The 18,833-nt window shown below is 46.4% G+C and overlaps 1 protein-coding gene across 3 annotated transcripts in view; it reads right to left on the bottom strand.

Annotated features, from left to right (window-relative positions):
* The window catches only part of LOC138521321 (butyrophilin subfamily 2 member A1-like), a 773,333-nt gene that overhangs the window by 292,869 nt on the left and 461,631 nt on the right, over window positions 1-18,833 (bottom strand). For 2 of the 3 annotated variants that reach the window (XM_069634063.1, XM_069634065.1), the window contains 3 exons: window positions 17,669-17,701; window positions 16,465-16,497; window positions 15,262-15,294 (listed from right to left, as the gene is read on the bottom strand). In XM_069634063.1, the coding sequence (XP_069490164.1) occupies window positions 15,262-15,294; window positions 16,465-16,497; window positions 17,669-17,701 (99 nt within the window). The remainder of the gene's footprint in view (window positions 1-15,261; window positions 15,295-16,464; window positions 16,498-17,668; window positions 17,702-18,833) is intronic. The other variant, XM_069634064.1, reaches the window with a different exon arrangement.

The raw sequence follows: 18,833 nt of genomic DNA, 5'->3' as shown, positions 1-18,833 counted from the left end.
GGGGAGGAAGGGCGGGCGCATGTGAATCTAAGCAAATACAACCATCAGAAATGCTTTTACAGTAAGTAATGCATTGTCTTCTGATGTTTGTTAATCTGCTTAGAATCACATGCTGTGCATAGACTAGCGAGCAGTACCTGGAGTTGGCGGTGGGTTATGAGAAGGAACAGTAGAGAAAAGATGTCTTAATACTGCCTGTCCCACCTGGGAGTCAGATCTAGAGTGTGCATCTAGACAGTAGTGTTTTGTAAAGGTGTGCACAGAACTCCAGGTAGCCGCTTTGCAGATGGACTCAAGGGGAACATTTGCAATGAATGCTATGGAAGCCCCCGTGCCTTGAGTGGAATGTGCTCTTGGCTTGAAGGGTAGTTCTCTCTTAGCAAGAGTGTAACAGAGAGTGATGCATTGTACAATCCATCTAGATATAGTGGACTTAGAGACTGCATCTCCTTCTCTTCCTGCTGCCACCGAGACAAAGAACTGATTAGTCTTTCTCAGTGATCTGGTTCTTTCCATGTAGAACATGACAGCTCTGCGTACATCTAGTGTATGCAGACTTTTTTCTCCCAAGCTGGAAGGGTTTTGAAAGAACGTTGGTAGTTCTATAGATTGGTTTACATGAAATTTTGAGATGAATTTTGGTGCAAACCTTGGGTGTGTGCGAAGAACCACCTTATCTTTGTGAACTGATACGAAGGGGTCTAGTACAGAAAGAGCCTGTACTTCACTTACTCTCCTAATGGATGTGATAGCTATTAGGAAAGCAGTCTTAAGAGTGAGGTATTTAAGAGTTACCTTGTGCATGGGTTCGAAAGGAGTGCCCATGAGTCTAGAAAGTACCACGTTTAAGTCCTATCCGGGAGCTGGGTTAGCTATCGGGGGGTGTATTCTTTTTACCCCTTCCATAAAGGCTTTGATAACTGGTATCTTCCACCACGACACTTTAAGCTGGGAAGTGGTGTATGCAGAAAGTGCCGCTAGGTGGACTTTAATGGAATTAAACACTAGACCTGAATCCAGTAAATGGGTCAAGTACAGAATAATGTCAGTGGCAGAGCAGTCAACCGGGTTGATGTTCTTACTTCTACACCAGATGACAAATCTTTTCCACTTGCTAGAGTAGCAGTGGCGAGTATTAGGTTTTCTGGCTTCCCTGAGGATGTCCATACATCTCTGAGGGAGATGTAAATGTCCAAATTCTATGATCTCAGGAGCCAGGCTGCTAAATTCATGGTCTGAGTGGGTTGCCAGTGAATTCGTCGAAAAAAATTGGTCGACCAGACAAATGGTCGAATCAAATTGGTCGAAAACCATTTCGTCGAATTTTTTTTTTTTTCTATTTTAACCCTTTTTTTTTTCTTTTTTGGGGGGGTCCCCCCCCCCAACCCCCTTTTTTTCTCTAAAAACCCATTTTTTTAACAAAACGAAAACCCAAAAATAAATATATAAATAAAAAATTTTTTTGGACGAAATGGTTTTCGACCAAATTGCGTCGACCAAATTGCAGTCGACCAGTTTTTTTTCGACGAGTTGACTGGACACCGTCTGAGTGCATGGATGCAGTGTCCTGCCCTTGTCTTGTGACAAAATGTTGTACGGGCAGGGAAGTTTCATTGGGGGAGATAGGGACATCTCCATCAAGTGAGCGAACCATGGCTGCCGGGCGCACATTGGGGCTACTAGTATCATGGTAACCTGCTCTTGGTGCATCTTGTGCACCACTTTGTTGAGGAGGGGAGTCGGGGTAAAGGCGTAAACAAATTTCCCTGACCATTGAATCAACAGACCGTTCCCCTTGGACTGGTTCTGGGGGTACCTGGAGGCGTAACTTTGGCATTGTGAGTTCTCCAGGGTTGCAAACAGGTCTATTTCGGGGAAACCCCATTGCGTGAAGACGTCTAAGACGATGTTTTCGTGTAATTGCCATTCGTACTCTTTGGGTAGGGGGAAGTCTCTGCTGAGTTTGTCTGCTAGCAGATTGAGTTCCCCTGGTACATGTTGTGATAGTAGGAACATGTTGTGTTTGAGAGCCCACTTCCATATACTCTGGGACACCTTGGACAGTCCTGGAGAGTGAGTGCCCCCTTGCTTGTTGAGATAGTGCATGGCTGTGGTGCTGTCTGTGAGGACCATCACTGTCTTTCCTTGTAAGTGTTCCTGAAAGGCTTTCAGTGCTTTGAACACTGCTAATAGTTCCAGCAGGTTTATATGCTTGGATGCTAAGCTCGGAGTCCACACTCCGTGAGCAGTCTGATGGGATAGGTGAGCCCCCCATCCTGTAAGGGATGCGTCTGTGGTTAGAGTGGCTTCAACTGCGGGTGTGGCAAAAGTTTTCCCTAATAACAGGTTTTCCTTTGTCCACCACCGTAGCGAGAGAACCAAGGCCTGCGAGACTACCACCAGATCGTCCCATTGGGCCTCATTACGACCCAGGCGGACTTCGCGGTGCTAAATGCACCGCGAAGCATGGCGGAAAGCCGCCGATAGCGCCATGGGGTTTGGCGGATTTACCGCCCCATTCCGACCTCGGCGGAGCGGTAAATCCCCAATCCCCATTCTGCCCTTCCCCATTCCCATTTTTGCCCCATAGGGTATAATGGGAGTGGGGAAGGAGTTAATTACGCCACCGTAAAATACGGTGGCGTAATTAACAACGAGGTCCCGTAGCGCCATGGTTTTCTCCGGCTGGTAAAACCAGGCGGAGAAAACCTCCATGGCGCTACGGGAACTCGTAGTATGGCGGAGAGGTACGCCATGCACTACGCTGGCGTAATACCCTCTCCGCCAGGGTCCTAATGAGGCCCATTGTCCGCTGGCCTGACACCACTGGCTGTAGAGCCACTCTTGCATTGGGCGCATGCGCAGGCGCACGTGAGGTACCAAATAAATACATGACGCCATCATCCCTAGCAAGCGCATTGCTTTGCGTACCGTCACCTCTCGACCTGCCACATATTGGGGGATCTGAAACAGCATGTTTTGGACCCTCTCGTTGGAGGGGAAGACGAGGCCGTCCTTTGTTCGAATTAGAGCCCCTAGGAATTGTTTGATTTGGCTGGGGTCTGAGCTGGACTTCTTTTCGTTGATGGAGAAGCCCAGTTGGGACAAAAGGTCTACGGTCCTTTGGGTATTGGAGAAGCATGTTTCGTAAGAATCCCCTGTTATGAGCCAGTCGTCGAGGTACGGGTAAACTGGGATGGATAATCTGCGCAGGTGGGCCGCTGCCACTGCCAGTACTTTCGTAAATACCCTTGGTGCAGATGCTATCCCGAAGGGTAGTACTCTGAACTGATAGTGTTTGTTCTCTATCTTGAACCTGAGGTATTTTCTGTGCGCTGGCAACATTAAAATATGAAAGTATGCATCTTTCATGTCTAGTGTTGTCATGTAATCCCCCTGTGATAACAGTGGGATTACTTCCTGCAAGGTCACCATACGAAACTTTTGAGGTTTGACAAAGTTGTTCGCTGGGCGCAGATCTAATACAGGGCGCATGGTTAAGTCCTTTTTGGGTACAAGGAAGTACACTGAATAAATACCTTCTGTTACCTGAGATAGGGGGACAGCCTCTATAGCTTCTTTTTTCAGTAGCTCTTCTACTTCTTGAAGAAGAATAGTGAGGTGTTCCGGTGTCATGCGTCGGTTCCGTGGGGGTCTGTATTTTGGGGAACCGTTGAATTCGATGCAGTATCCGTGGGCTATGGTGGATAATACCCAGCGGTCTGACGTTATTCCCTCCCATCCTGAAAGGAACGATGTTAGCCGGCCCCCGACCGGTGATGCATGGGAGGGGACCCGAATCTTTGGGTCATTTGTTGGTATTGGGCGTGGGGCCTTTTGGACTGGTGCCGCGCCCTCTTCCTTTGCCACGACGTTGGCCTCTTTGACTGAACTGGGTGCTTTGGTTAGAGGGCCAGTTGGTAGCAGAGTAAAATTGTTGTTGGCTTTGCTGCTGGCGTTGGCCACGAAAGGAGCGTCTATTGCCATAGCTGCGTCTGTTAGGTGGCCTAGAAATTTGGTCAAGAGTCTTGATGGTATCAAACTCCTTCTTCGCATGTTCTAGGGCCTCATCAACTGCTTTCCCAAACAGATGTGTCTGCTCTATGGGCTTATTTATTAGGGAAGCCTGGGTTTCTGGCTTAAATCCCGAATTGCGCAGCCAGACATGGCGTTTGAGAAGTATTCCCTGAACCAGGGAGCGGCCAGCTGTCTCTGCGGCATCTAAGGAGTTTTTTTACGATGCCCTGGTTTACAAGAGTTCCCTCTGATATAGTAGCCAACAGGCGTGAACGCAGGGGTTCTGGTGCGTCCTCTGCTTCGCTGCGCAGCTTGCTCCACTGTGCATCTGCGTAGCTAGCTAGTAGGGAATTGTTATTCGCGATCCTGGTTGAGAAGGCGGCGGATGCCGTGATTCTCTTCCCAAGTGCATAGAGCTTCTTGCCCTCTTTGTCAGGTGGTGCCTCACTAGTAGTTAGTGGTACCCCTGCTCTTTTTCTTGTGTTAGTCACTACAAGAGAGTCCGGGATAGAATGTCCCCTGATGTACAAAGGGTCAGAAGACGAAGGGCTGAAGAGCTTTTCTATACGAGGGTTGACCCCTCTGACTAAGGCCGGATTGGAAAGGGAAGGAGTTATTCTTCTCTTTATAGAAGCCAGGAGCGGAATGGACTGGCTGACCGGGGCTTTTTCTTTAATAACCTTTTCTACAAAGTCTATGTCCGGAAGGGTCTCCCCTGTGTCTATTTCAAAATGCGCTGCTGCCTTGCGCAACAGTGCATTAAGTGAAGGCTGGTCATCTATGGGGGAGGTGTTCCCAATAGGTGAGTCCTTGGGAGGAGAAGGATGAAAGACATCAGGGTCTGAGTGCACTGATGGGGATTGCCAAGGCTGCACTGATGGGGAGTGCCAGGGCTGTGAGGCAGCTGTATCTTCTTCCAAAGCCCCTGCGCTAGTGTAAGGGTCTTCCTCAAACCTCTCCTCCTCAAGTTCTTCCTCTCCACCTAAACACTCCTCATCTTCCTGGAGGTATTGCTCCTCTTCAGTGAGGTCATAAGCATCTGAAGAAGGGGTAAACAGCCTAGGAATCTTGACCCTAGGGTCCTCCTGGGTCCATTCTCTTGGTCTTTTGGGTGGGGGTGGGTTTTGGCTACCCAAAAACCTCTCCATCTTTTCCATACAAGAATGGAGTCTTTCCAGGGTCTCATGGGGAACCCCTGAATAGTCTAGAGGGGGGAAATCAGTGTTTTCGGCTTCAAAACGCTTCGAACGCTCCCACAATGTCGACGAAAGGTTTCCGTCGCCCTCAGAAAAGCCCTCCGGTAGTTCAGAAGTGCCTTTAGATGGATGGGGCAGTTCCTGGCTACTCTTGTGCTTTTTCAGCGTTTCTATATCCTTGGGTGCGGTATTCGACGTCTGTTTAGTCGTCCGCTTACGTTTGTCCTCGGAAACAATTCTCGCCAGACTCTCGACGACGAGTTCGTCAGTCGAGGGTTCTGGAGTCGGCGTTGCCTGCGTTGCGCGTTGTTTTTCGACGGCCGCTCTATGGAGCGTTACGTCGGATGTTTTTGGGGTAGCGCCCGTATTAGATAAAAGCCCAATCGCTGGTCGCGGCTGCGTTTGCGGGTGGGGCTTCAGACCCTTGCGGTCTGAGGTCAACGCCGGAGTGCCCTGCGTCCCCTTCGGCGCTGGTGGATCCTTCGTCCTGGACGAAGAAGAGCCGTGGGTTGTGTGCTTAGGCCTATGGGGTCTGTGTGCGTCCTTGTCGCCGGGGTGTTCATCCCCATAAGCAGGGCGTGAGTCGAGCCCATCGGGGCCGGGGACGGACGTCGAGGAGCGCGAGCGCTCCTTCTGGGGGTTAATGACTTCCGTAACGGACGTCGAGTTATCACCCTCCTCGTCACTTTCTGTAACAGCGGCGGCGGGTGAGGAAACGAACTTCGACATCGCGTAGTCCGCCCCCCTCTTAACTTTCCGTTCTTTAAGAGTTCTTGGTTTCAAGAGCTTACAGGCCGCGCAGCTGTCCTCTTTATGATCCAGGGGCAAGCAACGATTACAGAGCTTGTGTTTGTCCTTCCAAGTGTATTTGCCCCTACAGCGTGGGCAAAACTTAAAGGGTGTCCTCTCCATAGCTGAGGCAATAAAAACTGGTGATAACAACCCCAAGGGAAAGATAGGGGAGAAAGAAAGACATTCTCGACGAGAAGGTAAAAAGTTCGAAACCCCCACTCTCCCTACTGTATGTTGGCCGGCGAGGCCTGGCCACGTGTTCGGCAGCGCCGAAGGATCTCCTCCGTCTCTTCTCCTCCGTCGAAAACTTGCTCGGCGGGGAAACAGCTTCACAGCTAACGTCGAGGGGAGGGATCTTTAACAATAAGTATATATTAAGGACCGAGGTCCGTAGTAATTGTTTAGCAATGTCTCTCTAGGAACTCCGCGTAAGGCGACCATAAGCTGGGCGGAAAAAAACAATCTGAGGGACCTCGACGCGTGAGGGATTGTGGGTACAACGCACGTCACTATAGGGATAGTGTTACAGACACGCCTTGTCGACGTCCCCTTTTCGACTACGAAAAACAAAATGCAATACTCCGCAGTGACCACTAGATGTCGGACCTATGCACAGCATGTGATTCTAAGCAGATTAACAAACATCAGAAATGTATATTATACGGCCATCCAATTTAGGATTCTGATCCCTCATTTGCAGACCCAAAGAGACTTACAATGGGTAGACATGGACAACTTCCATCTCAGGCCAGCTACTGTAGTGGAATGGTTATGGTTACCTAGGAGTAGGCTCCCCTGGAGAATCAGTGAACACCCCATCCTAGGGACAATTTGGAACATTTGGCGTTCAGGCCAGGAGATGGAGGGGGTAACAACATGGCTCTCCCCACTAAGCCACATTTGGGTGCCAGGTTTGAGAGACCTCATTCCAAACCCGGAGAGGTTTCAAAGAAGGTACTAGGCCGGTCTGGAAACAATAGGGCAACTCTGGAGGAAAGGTACATTTATCACAATATCTGATCTGGAGGAAGCACTGGGGTCTGTACCGCTTCCCTTGGACTCTGCAGGAGCGTCTGGATGTTGTGAAGCTAGTTCCATGCCACTTGCCGCCCCACACCCATGTAGCGCTAAGATGAACACCACCCAGGATAGCCGGCGTAGTGCGGATAGGTTTCTAAAACCAAAACACATTTGTCATATTCCTTAGCAATGAACTCTGTCTTACTCCCCTTCCCGTGGAAGCCTGGACTCACCTGTTTAATCGTCACAGGAGCGCCTTCGTCACAGGAGCGCCTATGTCACAGGAGCGCCTGTTTCCTCATTTTCATCTGTGCCAGTTGCTTCACTGGTGCTTCCCAGAACGGCTGTGGCTTGTCCGATGGGTTGCTTAATGTCTTTAATGTCCACTTCACTTTCTTGCCTCTCGCCTTTGTGCTCTCCTGTCTTCATGCTGCCTTAGTGCCTTTGTCTTTCTTTAATGTCTCTGCACTGTTGGAGCCTCTTAGCTCTTGTTGCTGAGCGCTATTCCTTTCTCTGTGCTTCTAATGTGCATGCCTTGCTGCTTCATGCATGCATGCCCTTGTTTACTGCTTTGCATGCGCTGCTGCCTCTGCATGCCCGTCTTTGGTTGCTGCGGTCTTACTGTCTCTTTACTTTCTTTTTAAGAGTGCCCGAGCTGCAGTCCCAAAGTGAGGGAGCCTGAAGCTGCTAAAGACAGTTGTGGCCATCGGGATGCCCAGAACGCCGGGGAAATGGAGCCGCGGAACGGTGAGTCAGACGTTGCCTCTGGGGTTGTCCTGCTTGGTACCTGCCTCGACTTGCTTTCTTTCTTCTTACTATTAGGGCCAGAGTCGGACTGGAGTTGCTGGAAACTGTGCGAGGGCACCCATAGCCTGCGGTAAGGGTTGCGCTGCTTAATAGCAGGGAAACGCAAAGCAGGGAGGAAAGCATGGGGTGTGGCTCTTATAGTCACCCAATCCATGCACATTAGTCTGCAAACCTGCAAGATGTTTTGTGGGCCTGCCGTTGTCCATATTGGTGGTGACACCGAAGGGCATACAGGGTGGCCACCTTGGAGGGGACAAGCCTATACAGTGTCCAATGCAAAACCTATGGCTATGGTGAGCACCAGGCGCGCAGCAGTGAGGTCCAGCTTTCCTTTTCCTGGCACCTGGTGTTATGTGGGTATGAGGATGTGGGGATTGCTAGGGTGATGAGCGGATCCCCTGGTGATCATGACAGGATTAGTCGGCTGTCAGTCTTTTAGGAATTGCAACTGAAAGGGTTCATTACAGCAGAGGTTTGGAGAGAAGGGATACAGAGGGACTTCACTCCCCTAAAGAAAATCTTAGACACCAGAAAGGATATGAAGAGTCTGATCGCCTCACTATGTGGGACGTTAGTAGAAATTGGTAGGGAGTCCACAGATGGAGCGAGGACCTGTTGGCAGAGGGACCTGGGTATGGTGAACAACCCTTCACTATGGCATAAACTATGTAGGGGAGCTTTTAAGGCATCTATCTCGTGCCAATAGAAACTCCATGCGATTAAATCCTTGCACAGGTGGCAATACGACCCAGTCAACCTTTCCAAAATGTATCAGGGTTTTAGCCCGCTTTGTTGGTGTGGAAGTGGGGCAAGGGTGAATTATTGGGACATGTGGTGGGGTTGTCAGAGTCCAAGTTTTCTGGGACGAGGTCCTGGGTTGGATTAAATAATTGGATGGGATCTCTCAGGATAAGTCCCCAATGATGGTCTTGTTCGGAATAGAAGTAGTTGACAAAGTCTTTATCAGACTCCCACACATGGTTCACTCCTTGTTGCTGGCGGGAAGGGCATGCCTGGTGACATATTGGAAGAGAGTCTTTCTCCCAAGTAAAGGGGAATGGATCAACGTGGTTAAGAGCATTTATGTGATGGAACGAGTTACTGCAGAACATACCTGGGAGAATTTTGTAGTGCATATATGCCCTCTCCACCATGGGGATACTTTTGGAATGATTGGTGTGGATTCCTGGGGACAGGTCTGGAGGATGTATTAAGGACAATGTAATGTTGGTATGCATATTATGGCATTAGACTTCCTGGATTGGTTACGGCGGGAAGGTGTGATATTATGTTGACCAGAGATGAATTTGCATGTTATTAATGGGGTACACTGAAGTTATTTGGCGAATGACACTCGCAGCTGGTGATGGACCGCGGGGTGGGGGATGTTGGGAGGGTGGAGATAAGGCCTATCTTGTTGTCAACCAGTTTTGAAAATGTAAGCTGGCCATGTTTAATGTTGGAATGTGCAAAACTTAATTATAATTAAAAAAAAAGAAGATGGCAAATTCACATAAGTAATAAAATATGATGTTCGAGAGGTCTTAATATACACTATAAGGTGTTTTATCCATCGCCTCATAGCCTGTTCAAAATATTTCATTTTTGGCATTTTTTTTTATTTAGCAAAGTTAATATTAACATCGGATTTGGTGGCTTGACATTTTCCAAAAGTCTTCATCATTTCAAGTACATTTAATTTCATCCAGTCATGAAAAAGACACAAGGGGCCCATTCCTATCTGGTATTATTTTGCATGTGGTGGATGAAAACTGCATATATTTAAGAACAGGAGAAATGTCATTCAATATGTTTCTGCATTTCACAATCCCATAGGATTCAGTTAACTTTACTACACTAAATTGATTCTGGAATAACACATTTTTCAACTTTGCATGCAGTGGTGTAAACTCAAGAGTTGAGTATGGTTGTTTTCTTTAACCAAACCAATAGATTATTAAAGAGGTTTTTGAAAATCATTCAGATTGTGACCCTGGACACAATTGAAGGGACTATCTCACAGCACAGAGCCACTCTCTCAATATGTGTGGAATATATCTCAGAGAGTAGATACTCCATCATGTCTGCTATTTTCCTATGCTCTTGTCCATTCACATACAAGCGGGTAGGCTGGTTTTGGAGTATATGCCTCTCCAGAGCACCCTCCACTGCCCCACAGCCACAGGGTCCAGCTCCTCCTAGCTGGTGATCATCCGGAAATACAGATGTGTGCCTGCATGCTGCATCATTCTGTCTGTCTCTCTTGCTCGGCCCAAATAAAGCTGGAATCAAAATGCTACCACCAAGCTACAGTGCAACACAGCTCTACTGGTGGATGGCTCCACTGCTAAATGCTGTGCTTTGTTGTGCATGGCGGGAAGAGGTGCTTCAGCAGGCCCAGGGTGTGGGGGGGACTGATGGCTGCTTGTACAACAAGATGTACTCTCTCGAAAGGAACCTACAGAAACTAGAGGGTGTTGTATAAAGGGTGCAGTGGAAGTTAATGTGTGCGCTCTGTAGTCATGAACATGCCACCATCGAATGTGGTTGTGCATTACCAAGGTTATCTTTTTTTTTATTAGACATCGCTTATCACACACTTTTGTCTACATCCAAACACTTCTCCAACCAAGGAGAAAAAAAAGAAGAAGAAAAGGGGAATTACATCAAATTAACCATCATAGTGGAAAAAACATCACATCAAAAACCCAATTTTCTATTAATTACTTCATTAAAAAGAGTCCCTTAAAGGATCCAATTGTTAAATTACTAACAACCTCACACCATCTTAAGGCATTAACAAATTTCACAAGTGTAAAAATCATCGAAAAATGTTGTCCAGCATAGAAAGGGCCCACTATTCCTATACATTAAGGGGTTTTCCCCTTTCTATGTATCCTCCTACGTAGCTGGTCCTAAGGGGCGTAAGGTTTCTGCAAATAAGAGCAACATGCTTTAAAGACTCAGTCTCCCACTCTATACCATAAAATCTAAAGCTTCCATCATGCTCAAGTTGTTTATAGAGCGCTGAGTTTGCCTTGTTGGTTATCAATGCAAAACCCTTTGTAGCCCTAGTGTAGTTGACTAGTCTCTTACTTAGGTTGCTTTCCATAATGCACTCCTTCCTCTAATAAGACTCCTCCAGCAAGCTAATATACTCACAGAACCATGGTGATGTGAATACTGTCATGGGTGGAGATGCCTTCTGCCCCTCCTGAAACCTAACAAGTGATGCCTGTCAATGCCTTGTCCCCCTGCAAAAGCAGGCCTCAGTCTCTTAATTATACCAAGCCATCTGCTTGGGGAATCACCTCTTTCTCCTCCACCTCTTGTTAATCTGTCTCCAGAAGTACCACAACCTACACCGTCTCCTAGTCTTTTTTCAGGACCCACAACTCTTCTGTTTCCTCTCCCGAATATCACCACCTCTACAAAACCAAAGTTCATAAAGTTAGAGTCCTTCTCCCGGTAGTCCTGTCATGTATCTGCAGCTACCATGATTTCCTCTTACTTCCCATGAAAACTAGAGCCTCCCCAGACACATCCAACTCTTTCCAACATTTCTGGCACAATGACTCCATGCATCGGCATTGGCCATATATGACAGCACTGCGTCCTTCACCTCTACTTCCTTATTTGGCAGTGACAAATCATCCCCTACTTTTCCTGAGCCATCTCCCAATGACTCTCCCACTTAAGGCAAGAACTGCTGTGAAAAAGGATGACTGAAAGTACAACTTGTACCAGATTCACCACACTCTCAACATCCTTCCCCAAGACCCGGGAAAAACTCCTCGTCCAACGATAAGTAAACCTCCTCTTCCTGCTCTACTACTTCCTCCAAGTGTAAAGCTTGCTCCAAATTACTGTTTCAAGTTCCTTACTCCAAGGACTCAAACCACAAAACAGGTATACAAAAGGAGACAATGTTTAGTCGGTAAAAGGCAAACAGGATCAGGAAATCGTTTTTTGGTCTTTAGTTTTTAGGAGATGATTCAAATAGGCAGCTTTTCGAAGGTTTGGAAAGGGCAAGAAATGGAAGAAGCCACATAAGTTCTAGGAGAACAAATATGCAGTGTATGGGTATGCCAGAGGACTGGGGTTTGTGCTACAAAGTCACAGCTTAACAGAAAACCCAAGGCCCAACTAACCCTACCCCGGCAATGAAGGAGGACTCAGCCAAAGGCAAGTTAGAACTGTCCTGTATTTTACAAACAGACAGGGATCATACAGGAAACACTAATCTCCAGCAATCACAGTGACTGAGCCCATGTCAAAAGCTTTTATTGTATTATGACATCACAATCTCTGACCGTTCCCCAAAAACCTAAGAGCCTATCTCCTTGGTTAACTGTGGTACTATCACCTATAGGTATCCCCTGTATGAGTGGCCTAACTGGTACTTCCATGTCAGATGGCCTTGACTGAGACGTTGCCAAAAACAATCTATTACATTGTTTTAGGATGTCCATTGGACCTTGCTGCATTAAACACCACCCTATGATTTGTGCTCCATGATTGGCTGAAGCAGGTCCCCCCAGGCCTTGGAGCCTGCTCTGTTCACAGCACTCAGTGTACCTTCTCAAGGTAATGAGAAAGACTGTGTCCCAATTGTGGCCACTGGCATAGCCACCAAGTCTGGGAGAGTGTCTGCAGGTTGCAATGTTCGTTGGGCAACGCATGTAACAATTCCGTCTGTCTTCGCTAGGAACCGCTTCCCTTCCAACCATGGCTAAATGGCTATTGTTCGGCTTGGCTGCGTCACTTGGGTGAGCACTGCAAAACTGTGCTTTTCGGTCTGCAATTAGTGACGATTATTTCTGTTAATGTGCTGGTAGTTCCCTGCCCCGCGTGCCAGGAATGTGCCACCCACCCTTGTCCTTGGCTGCTACCATGGGCCCTTTGCTTCGTGCTGCAGAATCTGCATCTCTTCGTTCCTTATTCTGGGGCCTGTGGTTTCATGTGAAAGCACTACAGTCATTCTATGGTTTTCCTACATATGTATATATTGTAGGAGTCTCCTTAGGGGTTAGTAATATTCGGGTGTGCCCGGGATTGAAGAGAGAAAGACACTCCTGGTTGAGTCATCTCATTCAAGACACCTACACCTACAACGAACATGAGTGTTGGGCCCACTTGATTGGAGGAGAAAAACGAAAAGGGTGATAGCAGTTGTTGGCTTCTTCAGGCAGATAGGCTTGACAGACATGAAATCACAAGAAACAATGTTCTAGGTGAATGCAATGAGGAGAACTGTGGAATAAAGAGATTTTCTTTTTTTAGGGATTTTGGAACTTTGTAAAAATTGTTTTTTTAACAATTAAATCAAATAAAAAAAATTGTTTTTGGGGTGGCACAAAGGTGAATGGGAAAATACAGGAAAAACGTTCCTTCTATGTTTTTAAACTCTTCCTGTGGGAATGTAAGGGTTGCAATGGAAAGAGGACAAAGTGGGTCTAACAAGCGCACAGACAAAAGGAAGCAAATAAGAATCAATTGATGCTAGAAATACCTAATCTTGCATTAAAAGCCAACTCTCCATCAAAGTCCAGCAAAACACCTCAAAAATATATGTTATGAGGCTATATGACGAATCTGGACTATGAGTCTCTTTTCTCCAGAGGGGAGCCATCCGTGTTGAGGCTAGGGAAGTGAGGCAGCTAGGCAAGACCCTTGCTAGGGGTCTGGGCAAGTGATACCTCACTGGGAGTGATCCCCGCTCGGGGAGAAGGACTCACGTTCTGGTAAGGAACTCCCGGACCAGAGTACATTCTCTGCCTACATGGGAATTGGAAAGTCTGTGTTTACTTCTGTTTTGAATCTAGCAAACAGTAACACTGCTTCAATTTCTTTGGCTTCAGGTAATGCTGGATCTCCTCTGAACTCCACAGTTAAAGAGGAGAGACACACCCATTTTGTTTTGCATGATGCACATAAAACCGAGGGGAACTTTGAATCAGAGAGAAGAAAGAATCCTGCACAGAAGCGAGTGTCACGACTATCAGCGTTAATCCTAATGCAATGCCTAAACCCAACATGGCAGCTCCTGCAGTCCACTGCAGTATGTGCAGCAGTCTAGTTGCCGCGCCCCAGAATGCCTTGCAACGTTTCCAGGCCAACGCGCCGACAGCTTATCTGTCTGCTTCTCCCAGACAAGAACGCGTTGCTACTCTCCAAGGAGCGTGCGAACGCTACGTGAGTCCGTGTCAGGGAATTCTGTTCCTCTTTCTACTCAGACTTACCTTTGGGGCATATATTCCTATTGCCACTTTTCATTTGAAACTAATTGATCTTTGTTGTGTTTATATGTGTTTACTTTAGGACGCTTCGTTGCCTACCCGTTATGGGGTTCTTTCAGAGCCGCCCAAGCCACTCGCCTTGAGAGAATTTGTTCACAACATCTGCCTTCGACCGGTGTTGGTTACTAGGGTTTCCTTTGGTAGGCACCCTTTTCTTCTGAAACATTTATAAGAATTGTTGTTTCTTGTCCTGCGGACTTACAGTTTGTCTTCGTCTCCCAGACACAACACCCTGTACGCTCATTCCTTCTGAACCGCAGTCACTCATCAAGCTAGAAGGGGTCTCCGTTTATTCAGGGTAACTATTGTTCTCTATTCCCCTCTTGGAGGTTAGGTTGTTTCCAATTACTCTTGAGTGTGTTGTTCATCTTTTTTCCCTTGTTCTACACCTTCCAGTTTATCCAGTCTTTCAGATCATACCGGATGGTCGGTTACTCTCATTTCTAAGTCTTTTTGCAATCAGATCCATTGGTAAGGGTTCCGTTTCCAGAAGTGTCTTTTCCAGTACTAGGCAGAATCATTTCTAATCACTTTGTTTCGCTATTTCCCTTTAGCCAATCTGATTCTCCTGCACTGGATTCTATCCTTTAAAGACAAGCGAATTCATCACCATACTCCCGGGATAGCGTAATCTACCTCCACGGGTCGTCTAGTGGATTCTACGCTCACTAGCAGCTCCACAGGGTTTTATTCCCCAGGAGGGTTTCCCTGGGAACCTCCCCTTGCCCTGGCCTTCGTGCCGTGTCTTTGGGTGTTTCTCGAGGGGAATTCTAATTGTCATCTGAAGCTAGAACATCTCCATCTGGGTACCTTTGTTTCCTACATCCGTAGCTGCTATTTTGCTCCAAACCCCCAGGTGAGAGAACTTCGTTTCTATGTTTTCCTTACACGGGACACTTTTGATTGTTGAAACAGTTAAGTATTGTGTGCATCCATAACAGCAAGCCTCTAACAGAGAGGCATCCTGGAAGGGCGGGGCCACGCTCGAACACAGAGCCAGCACTGTTGCAGATGTTATGATAACAAATGTACACAATAAAATAAATTTGCATGAGCAAGTAAAGTGCGCACAATCATTGAGAAGTGTTTTCTTAATTATATTCCTTAGAAGATAAGTAGAAAATATTTACCTATTTCACGAGTACTTGCTTCTCTTAGATTACCTAGAATATAAAGAAAATAAAGAAAAAAAAACAAGTCTATCATACCTATGGTAAAAATCATGGGGCAACCAAAAATGCACCCAAGAATCTATTTGCTGTTAGTAAACTCAATCTATACACAACTTTCGAACAGATGTCTTGGTTGAAGGTGGCATTTTATATAATCTGGAAACACTTGAATCACAATTAACCTACTCAGCCTTTCAGCTCAGCATCATGCCAAACAATACAAGCCCTTCTCCTATAGCGTAGGGTGAGGCCTCAGACAGGCTCCTTCTTGATTCAACTCCTTTACACAGGGGCTAGGGCATTGCCCAGGCTCGCCTTTTTATAGATGGCAGCACAATTACCACTTAAATCACAGTCTTTGTATCTCCTCAATTAACCGAATATTGGTAAACCATAATGCAGAAGTGTTGGCTATACATCTAGAGAAATTAGGCAATATACAGGTTTATCAACACACTACGTGCCGTTCTGTAGCATTTGGGAATGTTCACCATCTCAGATTAAAGTTAAATAAAGAAAAATCAAAAACAGAGGAAGGTCATATTTGGTCACTGTGAAACAACTCACTCTTTTTACTGTGATTGTGTCCCCTGCCAAACCCCTAGGCTATCTCTGGGAGTGAGGCTCAGGGGGCCAGGCCCTACCACCTTCTTGGTGATGTGGTGACCAGATTGGTATGGAGAGGACCCCTGGTCTCCCTGACAGAGCATGGGGGCAGGCTGGCCTGGGATTGTCACACTAACAGAGCGGCCCCTTTAATAGGAGACTTAAGAAGTGCGTGCAGAAGCTCCACAAGCCTTGACCATCTGGACCCATGGTATTACTGTATTACTGTTACTATACAGATTCATCCAATCCCAAAGTGAGAACAGAGGCCCAACAAATACTCAAAGTGTACAACCAGGGCAGAGCAAGAAAGTGCAGTTGAGGCAAAACTTTGAATCAGAGAGGAGAAAGAATCCTACACAGAAGAGAGCCTCTAAGAGAGAGACATCCTGGAAGGGCGGAGCCACGCTGGACTGCAGAGCCAGCGCTGTTGCAGGCGTTTGGACAACAAAGTTACACAATAAAATAAGTTTGCATAAGCAAGTAAAGTGCACACAATCATTGAGAAGTGTTTTCTTAATTATATTCATTAGAAGATAAGTAGAAAATATTTACCTATATCACGAGTACTTGCTTCTCTTAGATTACCTAGAATATAAAGAAAATAAAGAAAAAAAACACAAGTCTATCATACCTATGGTAAAAATCATGGGGCAACCAAAAATGCACCCAAGAATCTATTTGCTGTTAGTAAACTCAATCTATACACAACTTTCGAACATATGTCTTGGTTGAAGGTGGCATTTTATATAAGCTGGAAACACTTGAATCACAATTAACCTACTCAGCCTTTCAGCTCAGCATCATGCCAAACAATACAAGCCCTTCTCCTATAGCGTAGGGTGAGGCCTCAGACAGGCTCCTTCTTGATTCAACTCCTTTACACAGGGGCTAGGGCATTGCCCAGGCTTGCCTTTTTATAGATGGCAGCACAATTACCACTTAAATCACAGTCTTTGTATCTCCTCAATTAACCGAATATTGGTAAACCATAATGCAGAAGTGTTGGCTATACATCTAGAGAAATTAGGCAATATACAGGTTTATCAACACACTACGTGCCGTTCTGTAGCATTTGGGAATGTTCACCATCTCAGATTAAAGTTAAATAAAGAAAAATCAAAAACAGAGGAAGTTCATATTTGGTCACTGTGAAACAACTCACTCTTTTTACTGTGATTGTGTCCCCTGCCAAACCCCTAGGCTATCTCTGGGAGTGAGGCTCAGGGGGGCAGGCCCTACCACCTTCTTGGTGATGTGGTGACCAGATTGGTATGGAGAGGACCCCTGGTCTCCCTGACAGAGCATGGGGGCAGGCTGGCCTGGGATTGTCACACTAACAGAGCGGCCCCTTTAAGAGGAGACTTAAGAAGTGCGTGCAGAAGCTCCACAAGCCTTTCCCATCTGGACCCATGGTATTACTGTATTACTGTCACTATACAGATTCATCCAATCCCAAAGTGAGAACAGAGGCCCAACAAATACTCAAAGTGTCCAACCAGGGCAGAGCAAGAAAGTGCAGTTGAGGCAAGACTTTGAATCAGAGAGGAGAAAGAATCCTACACAGAAGCGAGCCTCTAAGAGAGAGACATCCTGAAAGGGCGGAGCCACGCAGGACTGCAGAGCCAGCGCTGTTGCAGGCGTTAGGACAACAAAGGTACACAATAAAATAAGTTTGCATAAGCAAGTAAAGTGCACACAATCATTGAGAAGTGTTTTCTTAATTATATTCCTTAGAAGATAAGTAGAAAATATTTACCTATTTCACGAGTACTTGCTTCTCTTAGATGAACTAGAATATAAAGAAAATAAAGAGAAAAAAATCACAAGTCTATCATACCTATGTTAAAAATCATGGGGCGATCAAAAATGCACCCAAAAATCTATTTGCTTTTAGTAAACTCAATCTACACACAACTTTCAAACAGATGTCTTGGTTTAAGGTGGCCTTTCAAATAAGCTGGAAATGCCTGAATCACAAATACCCTACTCAGCCTTGCAGCTCAGCATCATGCCAAATAATACAAGCCCTTCTCCTATAGCGTAGGGTGAGGCCTCAGACAGGCTCCTTCTTGATTCAACTCCTTTACACAGGAGCTGGGGCATTGCCCAGGCTCGCCTTTTTATAGATGACAGCAAAATTACAACTTACATCATAGTGTTTGTATCTACTCTATTGACCGAATATTGGTAAACCATAATGCAGAACTGTTGGCCATACATCTAGAGAAATTAGGAGATATTCAGGTTTATCTACACACTAAGTGCTGTTCTGTAGCATTTGGGAATGTGCAACTTTCAGATTAAAGTTTAAAACAAAATCAAAAACAGAGGAAGGTCATATTTGGTCACTATGAAATAACTCACTCTTTGTACTGTGATTATGTCCCCTGCCAAACCCCTAGACTGTCTGTGGGAGTGAGGCTCAGGGGGCCAGGCCCTATCACCTTCTTGGTGATGTGGTGACCAGATTGGTATGGAGAGGACTCCTGGTCTCCCTGACAGAGCATGGGGGCAGGCTGGCCTAGGATTGTCACACTAACAGATCGGCCCCATTAAGAGGAGACTTAAGAAGTGCGTGCAGAAGCTCCACAAGGCTTGCCCATCTGGACCCATGGTATTACTGTATTACTGTGACTATACAGATTCATCCAATCCCAAAGTGAGAACATAGGCCCAACAAATACTCAAAGCGTACAACCATGGCAGAACAAGAAAGTGCAGTTGAGGCGAGACTTAGAAGGAGTGGACCTCAGAGGGACAGAAGATTGGAAGGAGGAGTGGGAAGTGGCCAGATGTTAGAACAGATTTCTCTAGAAGCAACTTTTCCTCCATAGTCCACGGACCCCCAAACATTGTGCATTTGTTTCTGTATCCTACCCTGACTTTTTACAGTGGAGCACAGCATTCAGCTGCACTCCACT

Source organism: Ambystoma mexicanum, chromosome 13, assembly GCF_040938575.1.
Source record: "Ambystoma mexicanum isolate Mex_15411 chromosome 13, UKY_AmexF1_1, whole genome shotgun sequence".
NCBI classification, from domain to species: domain Eukaryota; kingdom Metazoa; phylum Chordata; class Amphibia; order Caudata; family Ambystomatidae; genus Ambystoma; species Ambystoma mexicanum.
Note: the sequence above shows the minus strand (reverse complement) of the source record. Positions and strands in the feature narration are given on the sequence as shown.